This window comes from Delphinapterus leucas, chromosome 1 (genome assembly GCF_059928025.1).
Source record: "Delphinapterus leucas isolate spDelLeu-1000000601 "Yukka" chromosome 1, BTC_Dleu_Yukka2, whole genome shotgun sequence".
Lineage (NCBI taxonomy): Eukaryota > Metazoa > Chordata > Mammalia > Artiodactyla > Monodontidae > Delphinapterus > Delphinapterus leucas.
This window is the reverse complement of record NC_143129.1, coordinates 178,584,684-178,606,003: the sequence shown is the minus strand read 5'-3', so window position 1 is coordinate 178,606,003 and position 21,320 is coordinate 178,584,684. Positions and strand designations below refer to the sequence as shown.

General features: G+C 59.5%; 3 protein-coding genes across 7 annotated transcripts in view; all 3 read left to right on the top strand.

Annotated features, from left to right (window-relative positions):
- PLEKHM2 (pleckstrin homology and RUN domain containing M2) overlaps window positions 1–1,243 on the top strand; it is a 37,420-nt gene extending 36,177 nt beyond the window's left edge. For all 5 annotated transcript variants that reach the window (XM_089900664.1, XM_022598382.3, XM_022598381.3 and 2 more), the window contains one exon: window positions 319–1,243. In XM_089900664.1, coding sequence (XP_089756790.1) covers window positions 319–453 — 135 coding nt within the window. In that variant the 3' untranslated portion in view covers window positions 454–1,243. The remainder of the gene's footprint in view (window positions 1–318) is intronic.
- A 1,542-nt stretch (window positions 1,244–2,785) lies between these two features.
- On the top strand, window positions 2,786–7,198 carry SLC25A34 (solute carrier family 25 member 34). Its single transcript, XM_022598475.3, has 5 exons — window positions 2,786–3,428; window positions 4,063–4,128; window positions 4,229–4,381; window positions 4,740–4,874; window positions 5,510–7,198. Exons 1-5 carry the CDS (start codon window positions 3,009–3,011, stop codon window positions 5,690–5,692), a joined length of 957 nt encoding a protein of 318 aa, XP_022454183.1. The 5' UTR covers window positions 2,786–3,008; the 3' UTR covers window positions 5,693–7,198.
- A 160-nt stretch (window positions 7,199–7,358) lies between these two features.
- On the top strand, window positions 7,359–12,201 carry TMEM82 (transmembrane protein 82). The gene is made up of 6 exons (XM_022598466.2): window positions 7,359–7,850; window positions 7,993–8,065; window positions 8,266–8,440; window positions 9,036–9,453; window positions 10,901–11,088; window positions 11,417–12,201. Exons 1-6 carry the CDS (start codon window positions 7,763–7,765, stop codon window positions 11,504–11,506), a joined length of 1,032 nt encoding a protein of 343 aa, XP_022454174.1. The 5' UTR covers window positions 7,359–7,762; the 3' UTR covers window positions 11,507–12,201.
- The last annotated feature ends 9,119 nt before the right edge of the window (window positions 12,202–21,320 follow it).

Sequence of the window (21,320 nt, the reverse complement as noted above, 5' to 3'; positions counted from 1 at the left end):
TGCCTGGACAGATCGCAGTCTGAGCGCGTGCTGGGCTGCTCCGCGGAAGCTCCGGACCAGCCCTGGGCGGAGTTCCACGGCCCGCCTCCCGGCCCCACCCCCAGCCCCCTCCTCCGAGAACCGGGGCCTTCCCTGGAAGGAGGCGGCTCAGGGAGCCGCACCCCGTCGGCCTGAGCCCCTCCTTGAGGAGCAGGAGATCTCAGCAGCGTGGATGTAGTTCCAGGGCAAGGTTACACCTGGTGCGGGGGAACCCCACGGCCCCTCGGCTCCCTGGGGGCTCTCGGTACAGCCCTCAGTTTCCCTGCACGCCCCACACAGGTGGACCTCCCCCGTAAGGCCATCCAGGAAGCCTCCAACAAGAAGTTCGAGGACGCCCTGAGCCTCATCCACAGCGCCTGGCAGCGGAGCGACAGCCTGTGCCGGGGCAGAGCCTTCCGGGACCCCTGGTGCTGAGGCGGAGCTGGTTGGCGTCCTGGAGGGGCCGGAGAGGGAGGCACGCGAGCGGCTGCCGGGGCCAGGCTCCCACCCTCGTTCCCGGGCAGCAGAACCACCGACTGAGGCTTGAGACACGGTCTCCTTCCCAGGGATCCAAAACGGGTGCTCAGCACCCTGGGCCTCCTGCCCGGCAGGTGGCAACTGGGAAGTGCTGGGGGCAGAGGGTCCGAGCCCTATGGGCTCTGCAGATGCACGGCCCCCTTCCCCGGGGCCACCGCCTCACTCCACGAGGGGAGCAGGACTCAGAGGGCAGGAGCCCCTCTTCCTCCCCTGGGTCAGGGGCCCGGGCAGAGGCTTAGGCCGCCCTGGGGGCTCTGAGTGCCCGGCCATCCCTGTTCATGTTTGAACATTCACCCGGCTGGGAGGGAAGCTGGAACACCGCGGTCTCAGTGCATGTCTTCTCCTCACTAGCTCCATCCCCAAGCACACTGCTCCCTGCCTTCCAGGGCCCGGGGGGTTGCAGGGGGCCGGGATGGCCCTCCCTGGCTACCAGGAGGCCCTGCATGTCCACGGCCCCCTACCTCCCCTCCTCCAAACCTGGCAGTGCCTGTAGGACCCAGGGATCAGGCCATCTCCTTTTTGCCAGGAGCAAAGGGGAGGGAGGAGGGCTTGGAGAGGAGCAAAGCCCACCAGCCTGTGTCCCCTGCCTGGCTGGAGCCAGGTCCTTCCCAAGAGGGCCCTCTGGGGGAAGGGGTCAGGTGGCCTGGGTTTTGTTTTTTAAAATAAAATAGACATGTTATATTGCCAAGACTCGTCACTGGCCCTTTTTGACCATGGTGGAGGTGAGGGATCTTCGGCACCTCCTCTCAGGCCACTCGGCCCTTCGTTCCTCATTCATTCCACAAATGCTCTTCCGTCAGATGCTCTGTGCCCACACCGGGATCCAGATCACTGGCGGCTGCCCCCCAGCACTCACTGTGTGGAGGAGTTCGGGCCCTGGGAGCTTCTTGGCCGGACCTTTGCCCTCCTTCCTGTTTCCTGCAGTGGCCAGGGGAGGGCAGCCACCAGCTCGAGTCCCAGGCCGTGGCTACACTGCCAGGGCAGGGCACTCCTGCCTGTCCTGCCTCCCCCAGCTCTGGGGGCTGAGTGCCGGCCACTCGGGATCAACCCGGGAGAATCCAGGCTGTCCCCAAGACCTCTTGTTGAGCTGCTACCCCGGGGCTGGCCGGAGGGTGCCCAGCCTGCCAGGCCTAGGAGGAGCTCTGCAGCCCTCAAGCCCCTCAGCACTGCGGCCTCCAGGGCCTCACAGCTGGGAGGAAAGGGGTGGACACCTGGAAGAAGCAGGTGTGGAGGCCACAGAGGTGGGGTTCTGGGCAGGGCGGCCCTGCCTCTGGTTCTGATTGGGACTTGGGTGATGCAGGGTGGCCCTGGCAGGAGAGAGGTACCATGGGGCCGAGGCCGAGGTGGGCAAGGTGGTGCCGGCCCCCGACCTGAGCAGCCTGGCACCTGACAGTAGTGCCCAGGGCTGGGAGGTCCCTCTTCATCAGGCACAAAGGTCCATTCCCATGCCTGGGCCTCTGCTCCAGAGAACCACAGCCCAGGAGCAGCTCCCACCAAGAGGAGAGGCAGGACTAGGGGGCAAGTCCTTACCAGGTGAGCGACCAAAGCTGCAAGGTCACTCCTTGAGATACAGTGGCCCTTATTTTTCCATCTCCTACCCACCCAGGGCCCCCAGGCAGGGGGGGATGTGGGCCGCCTATTACTGAGGGAAGCACTGTGCTCGGCGTTCTTCACACATCTGTAATCCTCCAAAGAACCTCCAGTGGGCATCCGTATCCCCATCTTACAGATGGAGAGACCGAAGCGCAGAGAAAGGAACTGACTGGCCCAGGGCACACATAATAGCAGCTCCTGGGATTCCAGATCAGTTCCACACGACTCCGGAGCCCTCTGCTCTCACTGGTAGCGGGACCACAGACCGTGGGAGCCAGACTGGAAGACTGAGGCCGGGAAAGGGGATGGCACACAGCGGCAGGGGGGCGGGGCGGGGGGGGGGCGTTGCTGAGGTGCTGAGAGGAGCCTCCCAAGCATCTGCCTCTTGCCCAGGGCCCTGAGCTACGGCGGGACTGGGCCAGCCCGAGGGAGGGCAGCGGCACCAGCCCTTTGCCCAGGGCCAGAGGGAAGGCTGGAGGACCAGAGGGTCAGGAGGAGGTGTCTTGGCTGATTGGCACTTTCTGCCCCACACCCCCCACACCCCCCCCACACCCCCGTGTCTCCCTTGGGGCCCAGGTGACCTTTCCCCGAGATCCCAGGGTCCAGGCCCTCCCCGGCAGGGAGGTGTGGGGGACGTAGGAAGCCGGGATTGGTCCAGAGCCGGCGGGGGCGTGTCCCAGGCTCCCAGGAAGGAGCAGAGTAGGTGGACTCCTGAGATAGAGCAGGCCGCCTGGCAGCGCCGGCCTCTCTGACCCGGACTTCTGCCCTCCGGACATGGCCCCAGGCTCCCTCGATCCCCAGCCCTGTGGCCCTGTGGGAGTGAAGACAGCCTAAGCACCGCCACCCCAGGGCCCGTGCCCATGCCCCTGACACGGGCACAGCCGGCCCCTGGCCCGGAGGCCAAGGAGACGGTGGCTCCAGCTGTGGACCTGGTGCTGGGCGCCTCGGCCTGTTGCCTGGCCTGTGTCTTCACCAACCCCCTGGAGGTGGTGAAGACGCGGCTGCAGCTGCAGGGGGAGCTGCAGGCCCGGGGCACCTATCCTCGGCACTACCGGGGCTTTGTGGCCTCCGTCGTCGCTGTGGCCCGTGCAGATGGGCTGTGCGGCCTGCAGAAGGGGCTGGCTGCCGGCCTCCTCTACCAGGGCCTCATGAACGGCGTCCGCTTCTACTGCTACAGCCTGGCATGCCAGGCCGGGCTCGCCCAGCAGCCGGGTGGCACCGTGGTCGCGGGCGCTGTGGCAGGGGCACTGGGAGCCTTCGTGGGGAGCCCTGCTTACCTGGTGAGTGCCTTGTCTCCATCTGCTCCCACCCTGGGACCCAGCTCCCATGGGGGCTCTGCAGCCTCCTGGGCTGGCCTCCGTGGAGCAGATGGGGTGGGGCTGCTCCCCTGGACATCCCTGCCCAGGCCTGGAATCTGCCCCTTGGTCCAGGGCACCAGGGCCTCGCCCTGAACCTTGCTCCCCTGGGGCCCCCGCCCCACTGGTCCTGAGCTGGGGGACGGGGCAGAGGGTGGCAAGAGGTGTGCTAGCTCAGGGCCACGTGGTCACTTGTCTTCCTGCATGCCCTGTGCAAATTAAGCATAAAGCTTCCATCGAGAGAGGGCCCCACATCCTAGCCTGGATGCTACAGTCATCATCTCTCTTGGTCCCCAGAGCAGCCTTCCAAGGGTGAGCAGACAGGCGGAGAGAAGGTTAAGTAACTTGTCCCAGGTCACAACCAGATGCAGACCCAAGCCGACTCCAGAGCCTCACCTCCAACCCTATTCCACACACACACACACACCCAAAGCTGCAGGTGTGGGCTCAGGGAGGTCTGGGTGTCAGGGCCCGGGGACGGGTGCCCTCAACACGCACAGCTCGTCCAGGGTCTTCTAAGGTTCCAGCCCCAGGCCCTGTGTCACCCCTGCTCTCACAGGTCAAAACGCAGCTGCAGGCCCAGACGGTGGCCGCGATGGCTGTGGGACACCAGCACCCTCACCAGGTGGGGACCGTCACTCCCCGGGGCTTCCCCGGCTGGGTGGGCTGGATGGGCCCCTGGGCGGGCAGGGGCCGCCCGGTGACCCTGTGCCCTCTCCCTGCAGAACGTCCTGGATGCCTTGGGGACCATCTGGCGGCAGCGGGGCCTGGCGGGGCTGTGGCAGGGTGTGGGTGGGGCCGTGCCCCGGGTCATGGTCGGCTCAGCTGCTCAGCTGGCCACCTTCGCCTCCGCCAAGGCCTGGGTGCAGGAGCAACAGGTAAGGAGCGGGGGACACCCGCGCCCCTTATCGCGCCTCCACATCTCCAGCTGGATCCCACGCAGGGAAGCCCAGGGGGTGGTGACAGGCCCCTTAAGAAAGCCGAGGGCCCTGACTCTGCCCTCAGGGCCGTGATTCTGGCCCTCGGGTCCAGCAAGAGTGGAGAGTCCGCAGTGAACCCTCCAGCTGTAAAGGAGCTCAGGGCGGCGGGGGGCGGGGGGGGGAGTGGCCGGAGGGGCCTCATCTGCCCCCCTTTCCCTAGCTCTTCCAGCCCCGAGGCGCTGAGAGGATGGGGTGGGCACCACGTGGGGGAGGGGGGAGGGCACCGCAGGGCTCAGCAGCCTGTATGTCCCCACAGTGGCTCCCAGAGGACAGCTGGCTGGTGGCCCTGGCCGGGGGCATGATCAGCAGCGTAGCTGTGGTCACAGTCATGACCCCCTTCGACGTGGTCAGCACGCGGCTGTACAATCAGCCTGTGGACGGAGCGGGCAGGGTGAGCAGGGGACAGAGTGGGGGAGGGCGTGGGAGCTGGACAGCATCCCCCAACACACACACACACAGCCAGAGACACGGAGAAGTGTGCCATACACACACACACACACACATTAATTCGGCTTGTTTGCTGAACACCTATGTCCCAAGCACGTACTAAGCATTTTCACACCTGGATTCTATTCTGTCCTCACAACAACTTTCGTTCTCCTGATGAGAAGACTGAGGCTCAGAGAGATCAAGTGACTTGCCTGAGGTCACACAGCCGGTAGGTGGGGGAGCCTGAACTGGAATCGAGTCCTGACCCCCCAGCCTCACAGGTGCACAGGGGCCATCACGTACACTGGTGCAAGGTGTGCCGAACACAGAGGTGCCCTCCACGGGCTGAGTTAGCGGTGAAATCCACCCGCGTGCCACTAACCAAGCTGAGCGCCTGGCCTGGGGCTGTGGCTGCCTGGAGGAAGAGGCCCTTTTTTAACTTTCACAGCCCGAAGGGTTACTATTATGTGATTTGCCGAGCTTGGGGGTGTGCCCTTTCTGATGTGCCACAGAAGCCCATACACACAGACACACCCCATTGTGCCAGCCAGGGCCCCATGACACCTGTAGTGATGTCTGCCCTGTGTCTGTCCCCAGGGCCGGCTGTATGGCGGCCTCGCTGACTGCCTGGTGAAGATCTGGCGGCAGGAGGGCCCCCTGGCGCTCTACAAGGGTCTGGGCCCCACCTACCTGCGCCTGGGTCCCCACACCATCCTCAGCATGCTCTTCTGGGATGAGCTCCGGAAACTGGCCGGGCGGGCCCAGCACCAGGGCAGCTAGGCGGCGTCCTTCACCCTGACACAGCCGTGCCCTTGGCAGGAAGCGACGGCCTGCTCCACCTGGGAATGGCCGTCCAGGAGCCCGCCCAGGCCCAGGCCCTGCCGCAGGTTCGGGGAGAGTGTAGACAGCTGTGGTCAACCCAGCCCCATGGCCCACCCAGGGCCAAAACGGATCCGCCTTGAATCACCACACACTCTGTTCTCCAGAAAGTTTCTCTTCCCTCTCTGTCCTGGGTAACCTTATCCCATTGTTATAATAACTGCTTCAGGCTGTGAACATTACCATGAGCTGGGCCACTTACGTGTGCCAGATCGCTTAGTCCTCACACAGTACGAGACGGTAAAATGCTCTGTTACTGATTCGGAAGCGGGGGCTCTGAAAGGTGAAGTGCTTTGACCAAAGCCACACAGCTTTGAAGGGGCAGAGAACCCAGCTCTGCCCAGCCCAGACCTGTGCCCTTGGCAAGAGCCAGGACCGTGGGTGCTGGGGTGCCCCTGAGGGATCACTATACATGTGGGGAGGCCCTGGGGAGCACCGTGAGGCCGTAATATCATCGTCTGTGCTAGACTGCCAGGGCCGCCATCATAGAGGACCTCAGACTAGGCGGCTTAAACAAAAGAACGTTACTTTCTCATAATTCTGGAGGCCAGATGTCTGATCAAGGTGTCGGCAGGGTTGGTTTCCTGTGAGGCCTCTCTTCTTGGCTTGCAGATGGCCGTCTTCTCCATGTCCCCACATGGTCTTCCCTCTGTGTGTCTGTGTCCTAGTCCCTTCTTATAAGGACACCAGTCATATTGGATTAGGATCCACCCTTAATGACCTCATGTTAACTTACTCATCAATACTTCCTTTGAGAATTGCTTTCTTTAGGACCCTGTCTCCAAAGAGTCACATTCTGAGGTTAGAACTTCAATATATGAATCTGGGGAGAGGGAGGGGACACAATTCAGCGCATCAACTGAGGGCTTTTACTGAGGGTCCCCTAGGTGCCCAGCACTGTGGACATTTGCACAGATTCTCACGACAGTCCTGGAAGGTAGCGCTTGATGGTGCCCATTGTTCAGGTGGGCAGACTCAGGTCCCGGGAAAGGAAGTGACCTGCCCAAGGTAGTAGAGCTGGGCGACCTCATCCCAGGCTCTCTCCCCACGCTGCAGCCACCCTCCCACCATGGGCGTGTTCCTAAGGCCTGCACCGACCTTTGTGCTACAGAAGTGGATGCTGAGTCCCTGAAGGGGCAGGACTGGCGGAGAGGTCAAGCAGCCTGAACTACCTTCCCTGCCACACCCCATGTCTGCAAAGAGCTGCTCCCCGGGGCAGCCCTACTGCACACTCCAAACCAATAAAGTTTTCTATTTTGTCTACTTCAACGACTCCCCTCTGCTGGCAGCCTCAGTCTCCCGACCCCCGAACCCACGCCCTTGGCTCGCTCTCCTCGGTCTGAGAAAGGAGGATCCAAAAGAACTGGGGCGAGCCAGCCCCGCCCCGTCGGCCAAGTGAGGCCTGCCACCTAGTGGACACGGAGAGGATCGTCAAGGAGGGCTGCCCTACGGCGTAGGAGGGGAGGGCCCAGAGCTGGATCCCAGCCCCGGGCTGTGGCGGGAGAGACGCCCCCTTCCAGACCTTGGGCTGAGAGAGCAGAGCCTGACCTCAGGCTGTGGGGAGATCGAAGCCCCCCTTCCAGACCTTGGGCTGAGGGCGGGACCCAGACTGGAGGCTGGGGGAGGGCAGAAGAGGCGAGGCCTGGGGCTTCAGGAAGGGATGGGTGGCAAAGGCCCAGGGGTGGGTTGGTCTCTGTCCTGAGAAAAGCAGGACAGAGACCAGCCCACCCAGAGATGCCCCCCACCCCATGCTGCCCAAATGGGGAGACCCTGGGCAGCGGTCTTAACCCAGCAGCCCAAAGGTTTAAGGCCCTGGCTCTCCTCCCCTCCCCTTCCCTCCCTTCCCCTCGCCTGGGCTTTTGACCCCTCCCAGCCCCTCCCCTCGCCTCCACCACCTTTGCCCGGTGGTGGTGACGTTGCGGTGTCTCTGGCGCAGACCAGGCCGGAGGCTGGGGCTGGATCCTGGCGGCCATGTTCTCCCTGCTGTCCCTCCCCTTCTGGCTCCCCAGCCTCCCCTCCGTTGAGTGGGGCTCCGGCCTCCTCGACGCCCTCCTGCAAGGTGAGCCCCTCCCCCACCCCCCTCAGCCCCACCCGCTCCGGGGCACCAGCCCGGCGCAAGACGAACCCCACCCACGTGCGTCTCCCACCGCCCCCTCCTCTAACCCTACCAAGCTGCCTACCCTCCCTACTAACCCCGTCAGGCCTCGTCGGGGCCTGCGGAGTCTCCGTCCTGAACAACCTCCTGAAGGTCTACTTCTTCGTGGGCTGTACCAAGTGAGTGCCCGCCTCCCCGGCCCCCTCCCAGCCCCCTGGAGCCCACACTGCATGCGACTCTGGCCTCCTCCGAGGGCAGGACTGGGAGGGAGAGACCACCCGTCCTTAACCCCCAGGGTGTGGCTGGGGGCACCGTTACCCCCTCCAGGGACGAGGCTGGTGGTTCTGCTCCTCTGCCCGTGCCCCCTCTACCTCCACAGTGACCCGGAGCGGCGGCTTGAAAAGGAACGGCTGCGGGCCCAGTGGGCCTCGCTGGAGACCGTGCACCTGGCAGGGCTGGCCCTGATCCTGACTGTCGTGCAGGTCCGGGTGGCCGCCCTTGTGGTGCTCGAGTTCTCCCTCCGGGCTGTCTCCATGCTGCTTTCCCTGGACAAGGTAAGACCACAGGCAGGTGGTGGGTGAGGACTGCCCGGCCCTGGGCCCTAGTTTTCACCCCCAAATACAGGAAACTGGGCCCGGTTGTCATCGCCAAAGCCGAGTCTCCACTCAGAGTGGACACCACCCCAGTCCAAGAAGATAACACAGCAGCTCCCGGATGTCGAGAGCTTCCCGTGAGCCAGGCACGGTGCTATATGCTTTGAGTGCATCATCTCATCCTCAGAACCACAGGGGATAAAGGTCTGCTGTGATCCCGATCTCACACATGGGAAACTAAGGTTCAGAGATGCCGCGTGGCTTATCTGTGGCCAAAAACCAGCAAGAAGTAGAGTCGGGCTTTGAACCCAGGCCTCGAAGGCTTTGAGCCACCACCCTTCAGCAAGCAGATAGGTCCCAAGTAATAATCATGACTGAAATTAAGCTGAAAGAAATGATTCCAGTAGGGCTTGACCTGAAGGCAATATTCCCTCTTCGGGAACGGCCCCCCACAGAGTGGACCACCTGTACCTTGACACCCTCTGGGTCCCCGCGCGGTGAGGAGTGGGCTGAGCGCACACAATCGTGGCCCCTCTCTGCTCCCTCCCCCGCCCAGGGCACCCGGGGCACCGAGAGGCTGCAGCTGTACCTACTGTGCCAGTACTCGCTGGGCTGCGGGCTGACCTGCAGCCTGAGCTTCCTGCAGGAGGGCGCCCCGCACCGCACGCTGAACCTGCTGCTGGGCCTGGGACTGGCCGCGCTGCTCCGCTCGGGCACCCGGCGCCTCCGCCGCCACGTCTGCCAGCTCTACGAGCTGCACAGTAGCCAGCGCTACTGTGGGGTCTGCCTGGGCCTGCTGGCTGGCGCTTGCAGCCTCCCCCGGCTGCTGGGCCGTGCCCTGGCCGTGACCTTTGCAGTGGGCAACCTGGCAGCTGTGACCCTCCTCAACCGGGACTTCCTGACCACCTCGGAGGCTGTGCGTTTCTGGATGCCGCTCACCATCTGCTACACCCTGCTGGTCATCTACATGCAGGGTGAGGGTCGCGGGTGGCAGTTCATTCACTCGACACTCACATCCCACCGTCTGACCCAGGCCCAGCGCTGTGCTAGGCCCTGGGGAGGCCGACGACACTCAGACCCTGCCCCTGCCATCCCAGGGCACCCAGCCTGCTAGCAGGGGCCACGCAGTGGGGCAGCTCAGATAAGGGTGCAGCGTGCAGGGGGAGCCTGGAGACACGGTACTTGAATTGCGCCTTGAAGGATAAGCAGGAGCCCCTGGGAGAGACGAGGGAGCAAAGGAGATCCTGGCAGAGGGAACCATAAATGCCAAAGCCCAGAAGTGAGACAAGGCGTGAAAACGGAGTGCTGTCGCGGAGGCAAGTGGAGCAGATGAGGCAGGGGCCTGATGGAGAGCTGTCATCATCCTGGCAAGGCAGTGTGATGAGAAGCCATTGCAGGGTTTTTTTTATTTATTTTATTTTATTTTTTTATTTTTTACTTTTTTGCGGTACGCAGGCCTCTCACTGTTGTGGTCTCTCCTGTTGCGGAGCACAGGCTCCGGACGCGCAGGCTCAGCGGCCATGGCTCACAGGCCCAGCCGCTCCACGGCATGTGTGATCTTCCCGGACCGGGACACGAACCCGTGTCCCCTGCATCGGCAGGCGGACCCTCAACCACTGCGCCACCAGGGAAGCCCCATTGCAGGGTTTTAAGCAGGGGAAAGTGACCTGATCAGATCTGGGCTCTAGGAGGAGCCACCTGGCTGCAGGGTAGGGATGGGATGGAAGAGTCAGGACAAGGAAGGGCAGTCAGGCAGGCAGAACAGCAGGTACAAAGGCCCTGTGGTGGGAAGGAATCTAGCATGCTTGGTGAAAACTTGGATCACTGGGGCTAGAGAGCAAGGGGGACCAAGTCAGGGATGAGTTGAGGTCGGAGAGGGGACTCCGGTCACGTGGGGCAGGACCTCCCAAGGTGAGGAGTTTGGAGTTTATTCCAAATGCAGTGGGAAGCCCTGGGAGGATTGCAAGCAGGGGAGTGATTTCACCTCGTTAGTGTGTTGGGAAGGCTACCGGCTGCTGAGTACGTGCTGAGTTGTAGGGTCAAGATCAGGAGACAGGAGCCCAGCGAGGAGCCTGCTGTGAGAGATGAAGGGCGCTGGGACCCAGATCTACTTGGTAGAAAGAGCTCATAGGGCTTCCTGATGGACCGGACGAGGGAGTGCAGGAAAGAGAAGTCAGGACACCTCCTGTCCTGACTGCAGGGGGAGACTGGGGGTGGGCAGTGAGGCCTGGGAGGAAGAAGCACCCCTGTAGTTGCTGGGAGTGGGTGTGGGGTGAGAAGGAAGGGAGCCGGGCTGCCTGGGGAGGGGAAGGCACGCGCTGAGGGGAGCGGCGGGGGGAGCTGGGGGTTCCAGACAACCGACTCGGCTGGACCTCAGGGCAGGCAGACAGGCGGACGGTGACAGGGACCGTGTCTCTGCAGAGGAGCGGCAGCAGCATCCCGGCCTGCAGAGCCAGGTCCAGACGGTGCTGGTACGCATGTGCGGCCTCTTTCTGCTGCTGCTGACCGTGGGCCGCTGGCTGGACCTCGTGGGCATCTTCACTTCCCTGCTGGGCGAGTTCTGGTGCCTGCTGGACACCCGCACCCTGTTTGATCTTTGCCAGATACAGGTGGGCACCCCCTCCCTGAACGTGCCCCAGACACTGAAGCCCCACTCCAGACAGCCCTGGGAGCCTCGACAAGTTTTCAGAAGAGCCGGGTGACCTCCCTTGGGGTGGGGGTCGGAGACAGCTGAAATCCCCTCTCCTACCTGGGGTTAACTTTTGACCCCTCGGTAGCCAGGGTCACTAGGAACGCGGCGGGCGCCCCCCACCCTATCCAGTGCCCCAGAAGACCCCGAACGGGAGGAAGGTCCTGAAAATCGGGAGGCTGAGGCTCCCCTGCGGGATGGGGGAACTGAGTGGCACCCTCCATCCCTTCCTCCCTGCCTGCCCTCAGGATTTTCCATCCCAGAGGCCTTCCGCGTCAGCTCCAAGCCAGCCCCGGCCCTCGGCGCCTGCCCAGCCGCAGGGGACGGCCCCCTCCTGACTTGCCTCAGCAAGGACCCGGAGTCTCTCAGAGCCGCCCGGGCTCACCTGGAGGCCTTGACCCCAGGATACTGCCTGGCGGCAGAACGGCAGGGCTGCCCCCCACCTGGAGCACTGGGGGCCCCCGGGAGGGAGGAGAGGATTTGGGGCTGGGCCCCTCAGAGGGTGGGGACGCATGGAGGCTCCTGGGTTAACCCTCTTTTTCTCAGGGTGGGCAATGGATACAGCCCCTCAGTCCTGCCTTCCCGGAGCGTTGTGGGGTGGGGAGAGATTGTATCCTCAGAATGGCTTCCTCCTTTACCAACCTCCCTTGCCCTGTCCACAAACAGTAAAGGTGATTCTCTCAGATTTGTCTCAGAATCGTGAAGACACAGAGAGGTGAAGAGGCTTTTCTAAGGCCACAGAGCTCTCTGACTGAGGCAGGCTCCTGGGATATGGGCCAGCTGGGTCCCTGGGGTTCAGGAATTTAATATCGTTGTGGCTGAGGACATGACCGGGATGCAGTGGCGTGGATGGGCACGTGGTCTGGGACTCACCTGCTTCTTGGGTGGATGTCCCATCCTAGGCTAAGAAACAACTGGAGCGAGTATGATGCCTAGGCCTCTATTGGTGCCCTTGGTCCCCAGCCTCTGACCCTGACACGAGGATCCTTCCCGCCTCAGCCCTGTTCAGCCTTGTATCCCCTGCAGGGCCCAGCTCATGAAGGCCACAGAGTATATGGAAAAAGGTTGGGTACCAGCTCCCCTGCTTACCTGCTGTGTGGCCTTGGGTAGGCCTCTGCCCCTCTCTGAGCCTGTCAGAAGAACAACTACCATGTGTTGGGCACTGCGCTGAGCATTTTTATTATCTCATTTCATTTTAACGTCAGCCCCAAGAGGCAGGTACTCTTATCCCTTTTTAGATTCAGAAACCGAGGCTCAGAGAGACTAAGTAACTTGCTCAAGGACACACAGCTAGTTAGTGGCAAGACAGGATTTGAATCAGGTAGCCTGACCCGCAGAGTTCAAGTGCCGTGCATGTTCCCTGCTCCCCACTTCTTGTTGAAGAATTGGGGCCAGGGAAACTAACAGAGGTGGGCGTAAAAAATATGGCAGGTCCATTCCTGGTAGGTTCTGGAATGTTGTTCCCACCACCTTCTGTCCAGGTTAGCCTGAGGCTCTACCCACACCCATGTTCTCCTGGCCCAGGCACCCAGCCCACGAGGTAGTTTGTGTCCATGGGGATTGAGGGCCCCAACTCAGAGGCCCTTTCCCAGGAGGGACCCCATAGAGCAAAGGAGACTGCCAGCCAGGGGGCTTCCAAAGGGGTTGTGAGGGTCAGGTTGTCTGGGAGAGGCAGGGGAGGCAGCAGGGAGGAGGTGGGACCTAGAGAAGGTTCTTTGAGGATTCCAGGCTCTAATGGGTCCCACTTCTCAGCAAAGCCCACCGTGGTCACCCGAAGTCTACTGCTTTGGAGCAGACAGAGTCTGGCCTAAGATTCCACTCCCCACCCTGGGTGCACCTGAGATACAGGGACAGGCTGGCCCCAAGGCCGGACGGGGCGGTTTCAGCTCATTCCTCCAGGAATGGCCACCAACAGACAGTTCGAGCCCAACTTCTGATCCCCTGCTCTCCATCCCACCCCCAGGAGGCGCCTTTCAGCCCCAGAGTAACTGAGGTGGGGGAAGTGTCTGTGGATGCCCCTCCCCCAATACAGAACCCAGCCCCCCTCTGCCTGGGTGTGTGCTTGGTTCCCTCTGGGCAGGAAACTTGCCCCAGTCTAGGAGGAAATGGCTCAGTTAGGTGAGCACAAGGCCAGCCCCTTGCCAGAGCCAGACTTGACACTGGGTTCCAACTCGGGCCTGATGTTTTTGCTGGAAGGTTCCCTGGCCTCCCAGCACCCCACACAGCCCGGGACCCGGTGGGGACAGGGCTGGGAGGAGATTGGACTTGGCAGTCCTTTCCTTTTTATGGGCACAGGGACTGTTTTCCAAACAAAAATTGGGCCACGTGGGCTGGAATAGTATTCTTTTCTTATCTATTAAATTATTTTTGTGAAAAATCTGACAAGGGTATAAAAATTAGATCACTCTAGTGAGCCCTACCAAACAAAGAGAACTAGGCCTGAAGTCCAGAGGGTAGAGGAAATCGAAAAGGTACGGTCTGCAACAGGGGCATGAAGCTGAACTTGTTCTGCCACGGACCATGAGATCCCAGATCCTGGGCCTGAAACAACATCCTTCTGAAGAGGTGGGAAACCCGAGCCCCAGTCCCTGCTGAGAGGGAGTGGTACCTCCGGAGCACCTGGGATTGGGGTGAGCCTTCCTCCTCCCTCCTGAGCCCCCGCACCTGTGGGTTTTCTGAGCTATGGCATTGTCCCTCTTGATGTCCTGCATTCCTTCCCCTATCGCTGAACATCTGCATGGGGTGAGGCTCTGGGGCAAACACTGAGGATGAGCAAGAGGCACAAGTAACGACTGGTGCTGGGAAAAAAAAAAAAAAAGTTGGGCATGGGGATAGAGTGACAGGGGTGAAGGAGGGTGTATTTGTTATCTACAGCTATGTAGCAAATGACCCTGAAACAGCAGCGTAAAGCAACAGACACTTATCGTCTCGCTTTTTCTGGGGGTTGGGAATCCAGGTGCAGCTTGGCTGGGTCTTCTGGCTCAGAGTCTCACAGGCCACAGTCAAGGTGTCACCCAAGGCTGTGATGTCATCCGAAGGCTCGACTGGAGCAGGCTCCACTTCCAGTCTGACTCACGTTGCTGTCGGCAGGATTCAGTCTATCACGGGCTAGTGGACCGAGGGGCTCAGTTCCTCTCTGGCTATTGGCCAGGGTCTCCCTCAGTTCCTTGCCACGTGGGCCTCTCCATAGGGCAGCCCACGACATGGCAGCCAGCTTCCCTCTGTGATGCAAGTCAGGGAGACAGACAGAAGATGAGCAGGACAGAAGTCACCGTCTTTGTAACCCCGTGTTAAAAGCGACATCCCACTCTTTTGCTGTATTCTATTGGTTAGAAGCAAGTCGCTGGGTCTAGCCCACCCTTTAGAGAAAGGGATTACACAAGGGCATGGCAGAGGGTGGGGGTTCTCAGGGGGCCGTTTTAGAAGCTGCCTTCCACAGAAGGCTTCTTTGAGGAGACCTGAATGGACTGCAGGAGCAGGCCAAGCGGAAAGCTGAGGGAAGAACACCCCAGGCTGAGAGAACGGCACCGGTAAAGGCCCTGAGCGGGGAACAAGCTGGGAGAATCCAGGAACAGCAGGAAATTTAGCATGGCTGGAGTCTCACAGAGAGGATGGAGTGGTGGGAATGAGGTCACAGAGGTGGGCAGGGACCAGATTGCTCAGGGCCACAGCCAGCATTAGGAATTTATTCCCCTGTGATGGGCAGCTAGTGGAGGGTTTGCACATGGAGGTGACATAATCTCACTTTTACGTTTTTATTTTTTATTTTATTTATTTTTTTTGCGGTGCGCGGGCCTCTCACTGCTGTGGTCTCTCCCGTTGCGGAGCACAGGCTCCGGATGCGCAGGCTCAGTGGCCATGGATCAGGGGCCCAGCTGCTCCGCGGCATGTGGGATCTTCCCAGACCGGGGCACGAACCCGTGTCCCCTGCATTGGCAGGCGGACTCTCAACCATTGCGCCAGCAGGGAAGCCCTGACTTTTACATTTTTAAAGGATTCCTCTCCTTGCTGTTTTTAGAATAGACAGTGTAGAAACAGTAAACCAGTTTGAAAGCATTTGAAACAACCCAGATGAGAGCACGGGGGCTTGGACCAGGGTGGTGGCTGTGGAGGTGGCCAGGGTGGTTGGATTCTGTTTTGAGAGATTGATAAGATTTCCTGGTCAATTAGATGTGGGCTTGAGAGGAAGAGAGGAATCCTGGGAACTCTTTGATTTGGGACCTGAGCAACTGGGTGAATGAGATGAGGGCCTCCAGGGTCGGAGCAGGGTTACCTCAAGCATGTGTGGTCAGCATCAGTGGAGGGTCCAGGTGTTGTGAGGTGTGTGATGTGGTCTGGAGTTCAGAGAGACCTCGCTGACAAAGAGCTGCAGAAACCAATCCTGAAGGTTGAGGGGGAGTTCCCAGGACATGGGGTGGTGGTGAAGCCCAGGCAGGTCTCAAGGCTCCTGAGTGGCCTGAGGGATGGAGGAGGGGTTGGGTCAGTGTGGCTGGAGCCCAGGAGGCAACGGGCACAGTGGTGGGAGATGCTGTCACGGAAGTGGGCTGGGGCCAGATCGCCAGGACAGGGGAGGGGTTTCGCATTTTCCCCAAGAGCAGCGGGAGCCACAGAAGGGGTGTCGGGGCGTGTGATGATCACGTGCTGCTTTAGCGAGATGGCCTGGCCGGCTTGGAGAGTGGATCGCAAGGAGTAAGAGCAGGGCGAGTCCAATTTTAAGGGCCTCCTTTAGGGACTTCCCTGGCGGTCCAATGGTTAGGACTCCGCACTTCCAAGGCAGGGGGCGCAGATTTGATCACTGGTCAGGGAACTAAGATCCCACATGCCGCATGGTGCAGCCAAAAAAAAAAAAGAAAGGGTCCCCTTTAGAAAAAAGCATACAAAATTCATATGAAAGTGAATATTGATTGAGAATGGGAAAGAAAGGCAGGACGAGATGCTGAAACCCTGGAGATTTGGGTCCTTCTTCTGACATCTCTGTGGGCAGTTTGCTGGGAACACTTAGAGAGAAATGTTTCCTGAGTGTAACCTGGCTGCCCCTCCCTCCTACAACACTTCATTACTTCCAGAGACCCCCAGTCCTCACAGGGGCCGTGCAAGTGAGAGGCCTGAGCATAAGTTTCATTAACTTCACAGTAAGCCCACCTCTGCGGAAGAGAGAAGCGGGGAGGCCGGCGAGGGGCCCTGGCAGGGTATAGGCCAAATTACACTTCAGCAAGGAGGCGTCTCAGGGATGGGGGTCCTCAGTGCCAGAGAGCAGTGAGGTGTTGGATAGATGCTGCCAGGGGTGGAGGCTCGCAGTGAAGCGGGAGCTCAAGGAGGGGCCTGGGTTCGGTGGGGGAACGGGGCTCTGCCCCTGGCAAGCAGCTGAGGGCTTGGGGCAGGCTCAGGGACCCTCCCAAGTGAGTGATGCCAGGACTTCCTTTCCTCTGTCCACAGAAGGGGCTCTGACCTTCAAGGCCTGGGTCAAGGACGGGCCTTTCCAGCTTACTGAGACTCACGCCCTGCCATGGCCACCCCACACGTCCCGCCCCTCATCGTGAAGGCTGTGCAGGTGTGCTTAGTTGAGGGGGGGCTGTGGGAACCAGGGGGTCCAGCCAGAGCCAGCTCAGGACACTGGACCGGGAGGGGATTAAGAGCCAGAGGTTGTTGTCACGGCCAGGTCTAGAGGCTGGGCCCTGCCTGGCCCAAGTGGACACAGGCTTGGGGCCTGAGAGTGGGGAACTCCATGTGGCTATAACTGTGGCTTGGTTACTCCCTACTTGGTTTTTGAACATTTCCCTACACGCTTGGCCTGTTTAGTAAAAGGGCTTGGAGCTAGACTACATGGGCTTGAAAGAAGCTTCCTAACGGAGATGACCCTGAGCAAGTTACTCTCTCTGTGCCTCAGTTTCCCCACTTGTTGAGAGGACTGAACAGGATGATGGACATAGGGCACTTAGACCAGAGCCTGACTGTGGCCTCTAGGGCCCTCCGCATCGCCCCCTCCCCACAAGGGACTGCAACTCAGTCTCGGCCAAGCCCTTCTGGTGTGAAGGGTCAGTGAACACGCTGAGTAAGAGGGACTGGGAAGGAGGCACCGGCTCAGGCGGCAGAAGCAGGAACAGATCTCAGCGAAGCAAGAGAATGAAGAGGTCTCCCGCCTCCCCGTTTTGTCCACCAGACTGCTCCCCGGGTAGAGGAAGAAGAAGCATGTTTACATTTTATTTGCAAAGAGCTGCGTGAGGAATTGTAAGCCTGAGCTCCGTATTTTTCTTGCATTATTTTCCCCCAGCCTTCAGGACGACCTTGTAAGGAGTTGATTGTTCTTTTCTCTATCTTCCCAGAGCACACTCAAGGTTCAGAGAAATTAAGTGACTTGCCCAAGGTCACAGAGCTAATAAGTGGGGGAGCCAACATCCAAATTCAAGTGGGTCTGACTCCAAAACCCAGGCTTCTTAACGGCTCACTACCCTTTACTACTTCTCATATGATTTGCATATGCAGCTACTTAAGACCCCCTACTCTTACTCCTGCATTTCATCAGAATTACTGAGACCCTACTATGTGCCAAGCACTGTGCTGGGTGCTGGAGACATGGAGAATAATAAGACACAGCCCTGCTCCCAGTTTGGTGGGTAAAGCATATTGGTTCAACCCAGCAGCCTTGAAATGAATCCATAGGATTGACATGAGTCCTGACACCTGGAGTAATCAGAGCAGGCTTCTCAAAAGTGGTGACAGTGGTGCAGAGTTTGGAGGAAGAGATGATCCAGACCCATGGAGTCTCACCAATATTCCTCATGACTTTGCTTTAAGCCACAGAAATAGTTTTAACTGGTTGAAGAAAAATGAAGGAAAAAGAGAATGCATTGGCTCCAGAGATCCAGAGGTAGGACTTCAAGCACGGCTGGATCCAGCAGCCTAAGTGATGTAGTCAGTTATCTCTCCTTTTTTTAAAAAGTAAATTTATTTATTTCATTTATTTATTTTTGGCTGCATTGGGTCTTCATTGCTGTGCGCAGGCTTTCTCTAGTTGCGGCGAGCGGAGGCTACGCTTCGTTGCGGTGTGTGGACTTCTCATTGCAGTGGCTTCTCTCATTGCAGAGCACGGGCTCTAGGCGTGCAGGCTTCAGTAATTGTGGCACGCGGGCTCAGTAGTTGTGGCTCGCAGGCTCTACAGCGCAGGCTCAGCTGTTGTGGCGCACAGGCTTAGTTGCTCCGCAGCATGTGGGATCTTCCCGAACCAGGGCTTGAATCTGTGTCCTCTGTATTGGCAGGCGGATTCTTAACCATTGCACCACCAGGGAAGCCCATTATAGATTTGGGTCTCCTTCTCTATCATCTTTGCCCTGCTGTCGTCTGTCTTGGTCCAAGTGTTGGCATAAATGGTGCCAAGCTTGCATCCTGTCACCCTGGAAAAATACTGCCTCTTTCTACATAGTTCCAGCCAGGCATTGAGAGTAGGAGTGAGCTTCCCCAAAGAGAAATTGGGTGCTGTTACCAGAATCCAAGAAAGTGACGCTAACCGACAGGAACCACGATGTCCCTTGGATTCTCCAGCAGAACCAAGTCTTCCTTCCCTTCAGCACTTTTGTCCATCTCACTATAATATCCCAAAACCTCTGTCCTCTATATCATGGCAAGAGGAAAGCAACTCACCTGAACACCTACTAAGCGCCAGGAAAATTCATCCACATTCATTCCAACAAATCCTCACAAAGCCACAGGGAGGTTCTGCTATCCCAGGTTCATGAGAGGAAACTGAGGCTCAGAGAGAAGTGACTTGCCCAAGGTAACAGGCTGGCATGTGACAGAGCTGCAGTCACTCACAGATACTGCTGTTACTCATATCTGTGCTTGCCCCCCTCCCCCTGCAACCTGCCCCTGCTACAGTTTGTGGGAGCCCCCACTTCCCTGCACTGCTGCACCCCTGCCCAGCCCCTAGCACAGTAGGTGCTCAGGAAACAAGTGTTGAACTGACCTGACTTCGAGCAGGCAGAGGGGACGATGGAGGGAGGGAGAGGAGCAGAACCAGGACAGGGAGGCCCAGGGGGGTTTCTGAGGCTGTTTGCCAAGCATTAGACCCCAACCCTGGTGTATGATTTCAGCTTCACACGTGGGCACCCCTAGGCTAGGACTGACACTTCTGCTCTGACCTGGCCCAGGTGGAGCCTGTCCAGGGGAAAGGCAATTGGACCAACGGATGCTTCCCCACCTTGGGGTCACTGGCTCCCTGGGGGCTGCAGCTCAGGGAGCCTCAGAAGAAAAATCACAGAGGGGAGGACACCTCCATGCCACTCTCCCCAGGCTTGTCACTTTTCTTGGATCTAGCTGCAGAGCAAAGGGACCCTGTGAGCAGAGAGCTCTAGAAACCAGGTGAGAGTGATGTGGGAACAGCCAGCGCCACCACTGGTGGGGCACCAACTCTGGACCAGGCCCTAGTGCGCCCTTTCCCTGCCTCTGTCCCCAGCAGCTCTGCGAAGGGGAGCATTCATGTCTTCATTCGAGGGCAATCAGTCCAGCTGCCCCATGTTACAGGTGAGGAAACAGAGCCTCCGAGAGGGAAGGAACTTGTCCAAGGTCACAGCCAGCACCAGGGCGTTAGGAGTTAAGCCTAAGTCTGACCTCAAAGCCCATGTTTTCCCTACTGCCTTCCTCTCCCTGGAATGCCCTCCCCTATTCCTCTTGTGGCTGGTTCCTCTTCATATCCTCCCAGAGAGGCCTGCCCTAGCCCCACCCACACCCCTTATTCTGTCTCAGCCCCTTGCTCGTTCCTTTATAGCACACATCACTGCTGGTAATTATGTTCATTTTTGTTGGGAGTTCCCTGGCGGTCCAGTGGTTAGGACTCAGCGCTTTCACTGACTGCCAGGGCCTGGGGTTCAATCCCTGGTCGGGGAACTAAGATCCCGCAAGCCAGCCGAGGACACAGTAGGTGCCGTGTTCCCCAGCACACTGGACAGCAGCAAATGTCCCCACTGCCCTGGACCTTGCCCCTGTCTCCCACCCCTTCCCTGCCACCCAGAGTCTCAGCTGCCACGACCCTAATAGAAGACTGAGCCCCCTTGCTCAGGGGCTTGGCAGAAAGCTGCTCGAGCCTGGCAGGACAGGAGGACGGGAGCAGGGCCTCTGAGCTGGCAGACAAAGGGCGTGTGTTCTCATCCAGCACACTTCCTGGGTTTCCATTGCAGGAAGCCGGGCACCTGCTAAGGTGACACCGACACCAGGGCTGGTGCGGGAGTCCTTTGTCCGGGACGCTCCTCTCTACCCTGGAGCAGCGGCAGAGGTGGGACAAGCGACCAGGGGTGTTGGACAGCCGGTAAGTGGTGGCAGCTGGGCCTCACATACCCCTTGGACCTTCTCCCTTCCCAAGCCCGTCTTAGCCCAGAGCAGGTGTGGGGAGGCCTGGCTCCTAGGTGGAATCGCTGGGACCTTAGACAAGGCTCCAGATCAACCCTCCGGTGCCTCCTTGTCCCACCTGGGGATGCGGTAGGAGGCTCAGGGGTGTATCGTGGAGGAGAGGGAGGGCAGCTCCATTTTTATTTGTTTTAAATAAGCTTCTGGGTCACAAAGCACTTCAAAAGGGGGTTCTATGGCTGAAAGTGTCTGAAAACCCCTGGCTCGCACTTCCTCCTTAGGGTCCTTCCTGTGGCTGGCGTCCAGTGACTCCCTCCTTCCTCCTGGGGGAAGGCATAGGGGTCTTGCTCTGAGCAGTGCTGCAAAGGGAAGTGACCTTACCAAGCTGGAGAATGAGCCTGAGCAGGGGCTCAGGCAGCCTTGACTGTGAACCCCCCTCTGCCAAAAAGCGAGGGAGTCACCTCTCTTCCCATCTTGAAGGGCGGCAGTTGTACGAGCCCCTGGGACCGCAGGGCAACATGTGTGCCCGGGGGCACCCGCTGGTCTGGGTTTGAATCCAGCTCTGCCACTTGCCTCTTGTGTGACCTTGAGCCTCTCTGGGCCTCAGTTTCTCGTCTGTGAAGCAGGGATAATCAGCCCTTTCCCATAGGGCTCTCCCGGGGATTAAATGGAAAGGTCTGTAGGCCGAGCATCAGATAGAAAGCCCCTATAAACGGCAGCTACTCTTATTACTGTTGTTATCATAGAGTGGCTGAGAGGATCGAATGAAAAAAGGGATGACAAGGGGGACAGGAGTGGTGACAAAACGTAGGTGAG

Excerpts from the sequence above, each read along its gene's own strand:
- SLC25A34 (XM_022598475.3), top strand. The coding sequence starts at position 3,009 with ATGCCCCTGACACGGGCACAGCCGGCCCCTGGCCCGGAGGCCAAGGAG. Across the intron at positions 3,429-4,062 it reads TGGGGAGCCCTGCTTACCTG|GTCAAAACGCAGCTGCAGGC; the intron begins GTGAGTGCCTTG and ends CTGCTCTCACAG. Across the intron at positions 4,382-4,739 it reads CCTGGGTGCAGGAGCAACAG|TGGCTCCCAGAGGACAGCTG; the intron begins GTAAGGAGCGGG and ends ATGTCCCCACAG.
- TMEM82 (XM_022598466.2), top strand. The coding sequence starts at position 7,763 with ATGTTCTCCCTGCTGTCCCTCCCCTTCTGGCTCCCCAGCCTCCCCTCC. Across the intron at positions 8,066-8,265 it reads TTCTTCGTGGGCTGTACCAA|TGACCCGGAGCGGCGGCTTG; the intron begins GTGAGTGCCCGC and ends CTACCTCCACAG. Across the intron at positions 9,454-10,900 it reads GCTGGTCATCTACATGCAGG|AGGAGCGGCAGCAGCATCCC; the intron begins GTGAGGGTCGCG and ends GTGTCTCTGCAG.